Source organism: Echinops telfairi, unplaced genomic scaffold (assembly GCF_000313985.2).
Source record: "Echinops telfairi isolate 266 unplaced genomic scaffold, ASM31398v2 ScPeMD7_53;HRSCAF=182, whole genome shotgun sequence".
In the NCBI taxonomy this organism is placed as follows: Eukaryota; Metazoa; Chordata; class Mammalia; order Afrosoricida; family Tenrecidae; genus Echinops; species Echinops telfairi.
Window position 1 is genome coordinate 20,732,710 of NW_022103951.1, and position 9,964 is coordinate 20,742,673.

General features: G+C 55.9%; 1 protein-coding gene across 1 annotated transcript in view; it reads left to right on the top strand.

Annotated features, from left to right (window-relative positions):
* Positions 1–9,964, top strand: part of NLGN4X (neuroligin 4 X-linked) — a 159,586-nt gene that overhangs the window by 84,795 nt on the left and 64,827 nt on the right. Inside the window, exons 3-4 of the mRNA XM_013008539.2 lie at positions 4,239–4,298; positions 8,350–8,502. Of these exons, the coding sequence (XP_012863993.1) occupies positions 4,239–4,298; positions 8,350–8,502 (213 nt within the window). The remainder of the gene's footprint in view (positions 1–4,238; positions 4,299–8,349; positions 8,503–9,964) is intronic.

Genomic DNA, 9,964 nt, shown 5'->3' on the forward strand with positions numbered 1-9,964 from the left:
ATAGATTATTGATAGATAGATAGATATGCCAGATGATAAATAGATTATTGATAGATAGATAGATAAATAGACAGATATGCCAGGTGATAAATACATTATTGATAGATAGACAGACAGATAGACATGCCATAAGATAGATAGATAGATATGCCAGATGATAAATAGATTATAGATAGATAGACAGACAAGTCAGATGATGGATGGATGGACGCATGGACGGACGGGTGGATAAGACCTAGGAGCTGACACATGGAGAAGTAGGTGGGGGAGGAAGGGAAGAAGGCAGGAAAGCGTGGAAACACAGGTGGACATTTTCACGGACCACAGAGATGTCAGAATACCGTATTGATATCGGTGCTTACGTGGACACCATGACAGTTCTGAGGCCCCCTGGGGGCGATGTCCCTGCTGGTGGCCTTTGCAGTAGACCTGGCGCTCACCTGGGCAAGGTGGGTGGAGCCAGTGCTCTTAGCTGGCTGATCGGTGCCTCCTGGGCGGCTCGCAAGATGGGTTGGCTCTGCTCTGAGCCCTAGCAGGATGCAGCCTCCTGTCCGCTCGGGCCCTGCTGTTCATACGCTCCTTTTTGGCCACGGGAGTAGACACTCCCGGGAGCATGCTTGGTTCCTAAGGCAGTCAGTCGGCTCTCCCTGCGGGAGGTGCCAGAGCTGCTGGTCAGCCCCAGAGGAGACAAGGCCGGCGGGAGGACTGAGCGTGCAATGCAGCGTGAGGAAGCAGCGACTAACTTGAATCGCGGTGCCGGACAAGAACATGGGAAGTACCGGGGACTGGCAACAGATCCAACCAATCTGCCCTGGAAGAAGCAGAGGCAGAATGCTCCTTAGAAGCAAGGATGGGGAGGCTTTGCCTCCTGTCCCCAGGAGAGACCGGTCTGTGGAGAAGGACGCTGTGCTTTGTACCCTGATCGAAGTGGAAGTTGGAAGTGCCCTCCCTGGACCCCGGCATGCATTCAGAGAGGAGTCCGGGCCATCCGGCATAACAGCGATGGTACCAGCACAGCAAGCCTGCCCTTTACCCAGCTGGACACGTAGGGCCAGCCCGCGAGGACAGAGAATGGATGGTGCTGCCTCGGGAGAGGGCAGACCGCAAACCAAGCTCCCTGCTCTTCTGCCGGAGAGAGGAGCCTTGGACAGTGTAGCATTGCCCTGGTGGGTTTCCGAGGCTGACAGTCTTTCTGGGAGCAAAGAGCCGGTGGGTTTGAACCAGGGACCCTGCAGTTAGCATCCCAAGGCATCACCCACTACGGGCCCCCAGGGAAGAGGCGCGTAGTTCAGTATTTAGTTTGTCGACATTTGGCAAAGGGTTGCTGGCATCTCGACCAGAAAAGGGACCTGTTGTCCATAACTGTTGCCGGGGCAGTTGGCCAGCCAGGTAGGGAAGATGGATTTTAACTCTAATTCCCCAGCGGCCACAAGATTGAACTCAACATCGGCGAAAGACGTAAAAGCAGGAATTGAAATTCCTAACCTGTTAGAACAAATAGACACGTGGTTGGGCTAATGTGCCTTCGATAGGAGCAGAGAAAAACAATGAAAAAAACTGATAAATTGTACCCCATCAAAAGGGTGTGTGTGTGTACACACGGGCACGCATTTTCACTATGAATACATTCCCCTTTCCATCGTTCCCTGGTTGAATGAAAGCGCGCCGATTAGCTTAAGGAGATCCGTATGTTGCTATAGAAACATGAATTAAAATACGTTCTGAATGGAGAAGGCTCTGCTTCCTAATAGAGGCCGTTCTGTCTACGCCGCTCACATAGCTCATTTCTATATGGGGGTGCGGGGAAGGGGGCGGGTTTGGGGCAAGTATTTTTACGTTTGGGGAATCCAATCAGCCGTCCATTCGGGGCATGACATAGCGTTGGAATCGGGTCTCTCCGGGTGAGCTGTGATTTAATAACACCGTTGGGCTATTTGGACGGAGAGCTGAGGTGTCACCGTCCAGCCTGGTGGGACGTCTGGGCGTGAAAAGGGCTTTGTGACGTCGTGCTAATGACTGTGGTACACGAGGCAATTGAAGGGCGCCTGAGGGGGTTGGACGGCGCTGGGTGGTGCGTGTTAGGTAAAAACAAGGTGGAATTCGAGGATGGGGGCTCCTTTCTTGTCCCCGCACCAAGATTCATGGATTCCTGTTGGCAGGTTGAAGGCTATCGGGAGGACACTTATTTGACAAAAACCAACCATCCTTACCCATCAGCGCGCCCGTCACCAGAGCTGACTGTTAAACATATCAAATTGCCAGGAGTTCACCTCTGTGTGGTGGGGCTGCTCCCACAAAGCATCCGTCTCGGAAGCCCCCAAGAGGCCGTCCACCCTGCACCATGGGGTCGCTGTGAGTCGACGTGGAGTTGAAGCAGCGGCTTTGGCTGGGGCTTAGCTGGGGACCCTGGCGTGCCGCGGGATAGGAATGATCTGGGTGCTCTGGGAAAGGCCGACAGGTTCATCAACGCCCGTGGCCAGTTGTCCCTCCCCCTGCAAGGTTGTTTGCTATGAGACGGCATCAACTTGGTGGCCATGAGCGTGGAACGGTTGCTACCTCCGGTGGCGACCACCGCCCCCCACCCCCAAATGAGAACCAGACCCACTGCCAGCGAGACCGTTCTGACACGGGTGACCCTATAGGGCGGGTAGAGCCGCCCCCTGCGAGTTCAAGAGACTGAAGCTCATTAAGGGGGCCCAGAAAGCCTCTTCTTTCTCCCAGGAAGCCACAGGTGGTTTCAAACCGCTGACCTCGCAGCCAGCAGCCCACCGGGTAATGACCGACCCACAGGGGCAGCAGGGGAGTGCAAACGTTTCCAGAGAGGCAACTGGGTTTGCCTGAACCCAGCCTCTCTCTCCTGTCCCCACAGGGGACTCAGAGACCGTCCCTGGTTGATGGAGAAAGCACTTGGGTCCCCTGTGATCTACTCCGTGCAGAAAACACGTGCCATGGCCACGGCCACTCCACAATTCAGGGGGAATTAAGTGCTTCGATGCTGGTGTCCAAGAGTAGCGATCGGAATGGCACCTTTCATGCCTGGGCCCCGGGGCATCCTTTCTGTTTCGCGGTGGCTGTGTGTCCGTGGACTAGAATGGCAGGGCTCGCCGTTGCCATCAAGAGCGACAGTCTGGGAAGCCCACGGGGGTGGTTCCACCCTGCCCGTCAGGGTCCCTGTGAGTCGGCATCCACTCCCTGGCAGTGAGTCGGGTTTGGGGACGCGTCTGTTGGTGCATTTTGCTTCTTGTGGACTGTCCGGTGCAGACGACGCCCTTGGGGTGACCCAGGTAGGTGTGTTGGTCTGACTTTACTCCCCGCCCCCCAGCCCCCATGTCCCTTTCCAATCCCAGCAATCGGAGCAACGACTGCTCAGACGGTGATGCGTGTGCAAGAAATGTCTCAAGGCAGGTTTGGATGGACGGGGCATTTAGGGAACGTGGACGGGGTTTTGGTGGTGCTGTGCTTAAGAAGATGCCTCTTACCCAGAAGGTCAGTGGCTGACATCCACTGACGTCCCCTACGGGACAGCGATGTGGAAGCCCACATCCTGAACGGTGCTTGTGAGGCAGGGTCCACTCAACAGCAGGGGGTCTTTTGCGGTTTTACGAAGATGGGGGTCTCCTTTAGAGGCCGCAGCCCCCAAATAGCCCTTCCCTCGGCGTGGACATCCACGCGTTTATAGGAATCCGTGGCATTGCCAGTGTCTCGGAAAACGTGGCTCAGATGCTCCCACGTGGAACCCCGCACCCCCTGCAAGTTAAAGGCCTTTGATGGTGACGAAGGCTCTTGCGCGTTGTGGCTCACGGATCATCCCCCGTCCCCCGATGCCCTGACAGATTTGCTAATCACGGCCTCACCAGTCACGTGTGGAAGTGTGGAATCTGATGGCGTGGTGACATAAATCCGTGGACCTTGGGAGACTGTGCACTGCCTTTCGGTGTGGGGTGCCCCTCTCTCTCTACGTAATCTTTTTGTTTCTGTCTTTTGCAGATCACATTTGACTCTGTCCCTCCTTTATGTTTCTGTGCATTTCGCATCTGCACTGTTTCATTATTATATTTCCCCCCCGGGAATCCCCGTGTTAACAGATATCAACATTTTTCTGTTCTTTTATTTTTCTTCTTTGACTGGATCGTATCTTTCTTCTGTTTTTTTTTCTTTTTCTCTCTTCTTTTTGGCAAACCTGTTGTTTTTGAATTCTCTTTTTTTCCCTCTATTTCCTCCCGCACGGTGCCCCACAGGAGCCAACACCAAGAAACATGCTGATGATATTACCAGTAATGACCGTGGGGACGACGAAGGTATTTTTTGCTTTTTTTTAACCCCCCCAAAGCTCGACCCCGGTGCATGATTTTGTATCTTTACTTTCTCTCTCTCTCGCCATATATAGAAATATAGATATACATTTTTGTTGTTCATTTCAACCTTTTTCTCCCCCTGTTTTTGAGACCGGCGATGTGCTTCTTTATTTTCTTCTCTGGGGAGATCACGGCCATTTTTACTCTCAGCGATCATTCTTAGATGCCTGCAAAGCCGCCCCACCCACCCACCCGCCCCAGGGCCCAACGAAGACAATGAACAGAGTATGTGTCTAAGAACACGCTCTTTCAAAGGAAAACCTCCTCTTTTTTATTATTATTTTTTCCCGTTTTTCGCCCGTTTTCTTCTCGTTCTTAGAAGAAAAACTGGATTTCTAGAACTTGCATGAACGACCCCTTTTCTTTCTTCAACGGCGGTTTCTGTCTCCAAACGATTGGCGCTTCACTGGAAACCACCCTGGTTTTTGGGGGAGGCCGGGGGGGGGGAGGGCCGGCATTTTCACTTCCGGCTTCTGGATTCCGTTTCTGGGGGTCTTTTTGTTTGTTCGTTTGTTTGCGTGTTTGTTTTCCTCCTCCCCCTTTCCACACGTGGGTTCTGGACGAGAGGACCCCGCCGGGTCTGACGGGGACACGTCTCGAACCGTGTTTTAACGAGATGTTGTTGTTTCTTCCAGGGTCTCAGAGGCCACTTAGCCCCACGTTAGAGAACAGACACACGTAGGCTTAGGCGTGGCGGGATGGACAGGCAGGTCAGGAAGCCAGCTGGAAGCTTCCCTGCTTCCTCACCGCACCCCTGTTTATTTCCAATCCCCGCCCACCCCACCTCCCATCCCCAAAGGGTCCAATTGCCACGGAAAACGCCCTTCTCATGTGGTCTGGCAAATGACCTCCGTCAGGGCGACGGTTTGCAGGAAAGGAAGAAAGAGGTGGCGGGTGGGTGGAATGCATTCCAACCCCAGCTTCCGGGTACCTGGCCTCTTCGACAGGGAGGATGGCTTTAAGCAAAAATGACAAGGAGCCAATGGCCATCTCCCCGGGGAGAAGATGTCTAACATGGATCAGAGCCCAGGTCCCCCGTCTGGGCAGCAGGGCAGCGACAATGCCCTTGATTGACAGCAGAGGATGAAGAAGGAGGAGCTTAAGGAGAAGTGGCCGGGTCGGGGCGTGGGGAGGGGGCAGTGAGTTCTCTCCGGTGTGTCAGCTCCCATTCTCTGCGGGCTCCCTTGACGAGGGCTCCACTTTGCCTCCATCTGGGGTTCCTTTCAAACACCAACAAGCCAGGTCTCCCCTGTGCAGGGTTCCTGTCCGGAGCCTTCCATCCCCACGCCTCTCCCTCACGGACCTGCGGTGGCCTCACAGGAGCCTCCTCCAGAGTCCACGTTGTCTCTCTGAATGTCCAGGTCCCCCGCGTGCCTGCCAATTGCCCTCGCCACCTGTGGACACAGCCGGACACAACTCTGTCCTCCTGTCCCCTCTTCTCCTCTACTGTTCCATTTCACCCTGCTTCCCTCTTTAGATGCATTTCATTGGCGCCCCAGGGGTCTCTCTGCACGGGCTTTCTTTTCCACGGAACGTCATGGCTGTTGAAAGGCTCTCTCACCCCCACGTAACGCCAGTGCAGGTGTGTCTGCTTTGAGGTCACCCTGACCCGTAGACCACGTGGCTCACACTCCCCTGGGACACGGGACGTGCCAAGAGCGGACTCCAGGGATGCAGGAACTCAAAGCAACATTCAACTCTCCCACCACAGGCCTCCTTCTCCATCCCATCCCCTCCTACAAGGGACCACCAACCGTGGTACACGAATAAAGGCAGGAGAATCCAGGCGGGAGTCCGAGCCCCGGGAGGTGCAGGGCCCCGTTCCCTTTCCCGACCACGTTAGCTTGGGGAGCTGCAGGACAAAGCCACGGGATGGGACACGCACGGAAAAGGATGAGGCCCGTGTCAGCTGGACGTGGGCTTTTCTGTGGGAAATCCGGAGACGGCGGAGGAGACATCAATGGTGGAGCAGCAAATACCTTCTTGCTTTTCCACATCGGATCGGCTCCGGCTTTGGTGCCCAGCCTCCGAGTCCCGTGCAGTCTACCCAACATTTTGGGGCGCCTACGCCGGCCCGAGGCCCCACCTCCTTCCCGTGGCAGGAGGAGGGTGCACCTCATTGCAGTCCAAACCCCCTCGCCTGGGTCGCGGGAGCCAACGCTAAGCGTGCGAGAGAGTCAAGCCCGCCGTTGGATGCTCTCTTTAGTGTCCTGGAATGGAGACCTGAACAACTGCACACGTCGATCCAGCTACGAGCCTTGCCGGAAAGCCCAGCCAACAGAGATTGCCCCCCATCGTCTCTACAACGCCTGCCAATTTTTAGACTCTTACACTCCCCCGCCCCCGGCCCCCTCAGTTATGGGGGCACCTCGGGGTACGCCTGGCTTGCGTAGCATGGAGGATGTAAACCAGGGGTCCTCAGACTTTTTAATCACGGTCCAGTTCACTGTCCCTCAGACCCATTGGAGGGCCCGACTATAGTTAATAAAAACAACTATGAACAAATTCCTCTGCACGCTGCACATCTCTTATTTTTAAGTAAAACACAAACGGGGCAAAAACACCCGGCGGGCCGGATCAATGTCTTCGGCGGGCCGCATGTGGCCCCCGGGCCGTCCTTTGAGGACCCATGACGTAGACTTTCTGAAGCCATTGTGCATTTCAGTGATGCCACCCATGTTCGTCTGGGCGGACAGAGAAACAACCTCATAGACACACGTGTGTACGGGAAAGAGCTTCATCTAATGAGTCGTTGAGCATTAAGAAACCATCCCAGCCCAGTCCAGGTTGAGTCCATAAGTCCAATATTAGCCCATGTGTCCAATACCAGTCTGTAAAGTTCGCTTCAGACTCATGCAGCACGTGCAATGACGCCGAGAGCAGAGAGATCACAGGCCAGTGGTTTGAAAGTCTTGTGGATCCAGGGGAGGTGGAAGCCTCTCAGGGCTGGCGTGGTCACCACGTGGCTCCTCCAGCTCCAGGGCCCTGGCTCCATCAGCGTGGCACATCCGTCTTGTCACCAGGAATCCATGCAGAGAGAGTCTGTGTGCTGCCTCCAGCGAACGATGGATCTCCCCGGCGCCTCCACAAATGAGATCATCAAGCAGCGACCCGATTGGTAGGCTAGACTCCACCCCTGTGCTTTTATAGCCTCGGGTGGCGCCAGGTGATGCCGTGACCACATGGCCTCACACAGGGTCTCCCTTTGATGCCCAGCCCAATGTGGGGGTGCGCCATCCAACCCGGATCAGAACCGCAGCCAGGAGCCCTGCTCGGGCTGCTTTTTGTTGGCCTGTTTTTCTTCAGTATATATTTTCCCCCCTTTCCTCTGTCGATCATTTTAAAACCCTCCCCCGGCTGCTGCGGTCGTCAGCCCCTGATGGAGCGTCATCCTGTGGTCACCTCGCTTCTTTTGGAAAAGTCCAGGAGACCCTCCTGCTCCCACGTCGGAAGACCGCCGGCTGCCGCACCGACCACGAGAGACCCCTTCTCTGTCGGCCGGTCCACCGAATCCGATGAGGGAAATCTGGTGTCCGCCGGCCACCTGGGGCATCTGTAAGGTCACCCAGCTCAGTTGGGGAACCCATGTCCCCAAGGACGCACCTGTTGATTTCTTCTCCGTTGTCTGGGCTTGGCTGTTAGCCTCCGTGGCAGACGTGGCACGCACCTGTTGATTTCTTCTCCGTTGTCTGGGCTTGGCTGTTAGCCTCCGTGGCAGATGTGGGACTCAAAGAACAGTGTCCGCCCTGCGCTCCCTTGTCGCCAAATCCAGGAAAACAGAGCCCCCTGGGGAGGAGCTTTCCCGCCACGAGATGCCCGTGGCTCTCACGCAAGCGTGGTTAGATTGCACTGGTGCAGGGCCACGAGTGGCCAGTGTATCTACCCCCTTTCTCCCCCAGTGTGTGTGTGTGTGTGTGTGTGTGTGTGTGTGCGCACCTGCACCCCGTGTCACCTGCCGGAGTCATCTTGTTCCCTGCGTGGCTCTCTGTTGCAGACATCCACGACCAGAACAGCAAGAAGCCCGTGATGGTGTACATCCACGGAGGGTCCTACATGGAAGGCACCGGCAACATGATAGACGGCAGCATCCTGGCCAGCTACGGCAACGTCCTGGTCATTACCATCAACTACCGGCTCGGCATCCTGGGTGAGTGACGCGTCATCGCCGGGGCCACGGCCGGGGTGAGGGGGTCTCTGCTCGCATGGCGTAGGGGCCACGTGCACGCAAACGTGGGCCTTCAGCGTTCTGAGAGCTCTGCTTTCCCAGAAACCCTCGCCGGGGTTTGTGCGCGTGCTCGAAGGCGTTCGCTCCGGGAAGACAGGGGCGGCGGCCTCTGTGTGTGCAAGCGGCCTCCTGGATCTGGTCGGTGGATTTCGGTGACTCTGATGTGGGGGAGGAAAGAGTTTGCTGGCTCCTGCTCGCAATGCTAGAAATACTGCATCATTTAAGGGCTCGCTCGTGGGAAATCCGGACTTCCAGGAAAAAGTGTTTCTGAACGTCATCAGTAAGGCTGTTCGGAGTCAGCCGGGCCATTGAATAAGCCAAGGGGCCCAAGGAGACCCCAGCGGAGCCCCTCCGAGACCCCCCTGGGGAAACGGATATGGTTTCCGGTGAAATCTACTCCTTTTATTGAGATTCTCGCCTGAAGCCTGGTTTGTAAGTCAAGCGAGTTTTTATGATGCCCGGGAGGGGGTTGAGGCTTCACAGTCTCTATAGAGTGCTTGCTGTTGCAGGGAAGCATGCCAAACCACGCGTGAGCCTCACCAGGGCCCACCACTGAACATGGACGACCTCGTGGGGCGGCGTGCCCGCACGTGGTGCGCTGAGGCCAGAGAGACCGTGGTACAGCCGAGCGGGCGCAGGAGCAGAGTCAAAGAGACCGCTTTCCGGCCGTCAGGGCATTTTAAACCTCTGGCTGGGTAGGCAGGCTAGAAGGTATTGGCTGAAGTCAGCCCACCTGGGCCAATTTGGGCAGCCCAGGTGTCCTGCCCACCTGGCCGGGAGTGGGGATGGGGCTGAATTGTAGCATGCACCTGTGATGGCTCACCTGATTCCTTCCCAACCTCCTTTATGGGGGGCTTGTGCAGGCACCGGGGGGACAACCCCCCTACCCCTCTCCTGGCCACCTCACACCTTGGCCTGGGGTGCTTGTCCACCTGTATTTGGGCACACCGTTTAAGGCGTATAACTTGTTTTATTTTCATGGGAACTGTGACGCAGTTTGGAGGTAGCGACCCCCCACCTTTTCCTTCTGCTCCGCGCTTTCAGGACTACACTTAGAGTCTCTCAAATCAACCCGTTCTTTCTGTTCTGGGTTAAACGGAGACGATTCTTTATTGCCCAACAACGTACCCCTGTTGAGAAATAAAAAGGGAGGCTTCACGGCCAACAGGTGCGAGTGGAGACTGGACTGAAGGTAAGTGGTGACTGTTTTCCTCAGGAAACGCCCGCGCTTCCTGAACATCCCACAGGGCCCGGGAGGAAGGAGGCGGGTGTCTGGTGATCTGATCTGGGGAAAGGCCTGAGGTCTTAGCGCTTCCATTCGGCTGTGGGAGTGGGTGTGTTTTATTCACGGCCTCTCACAGCAGGGTCTCGATCTGATGTCTCC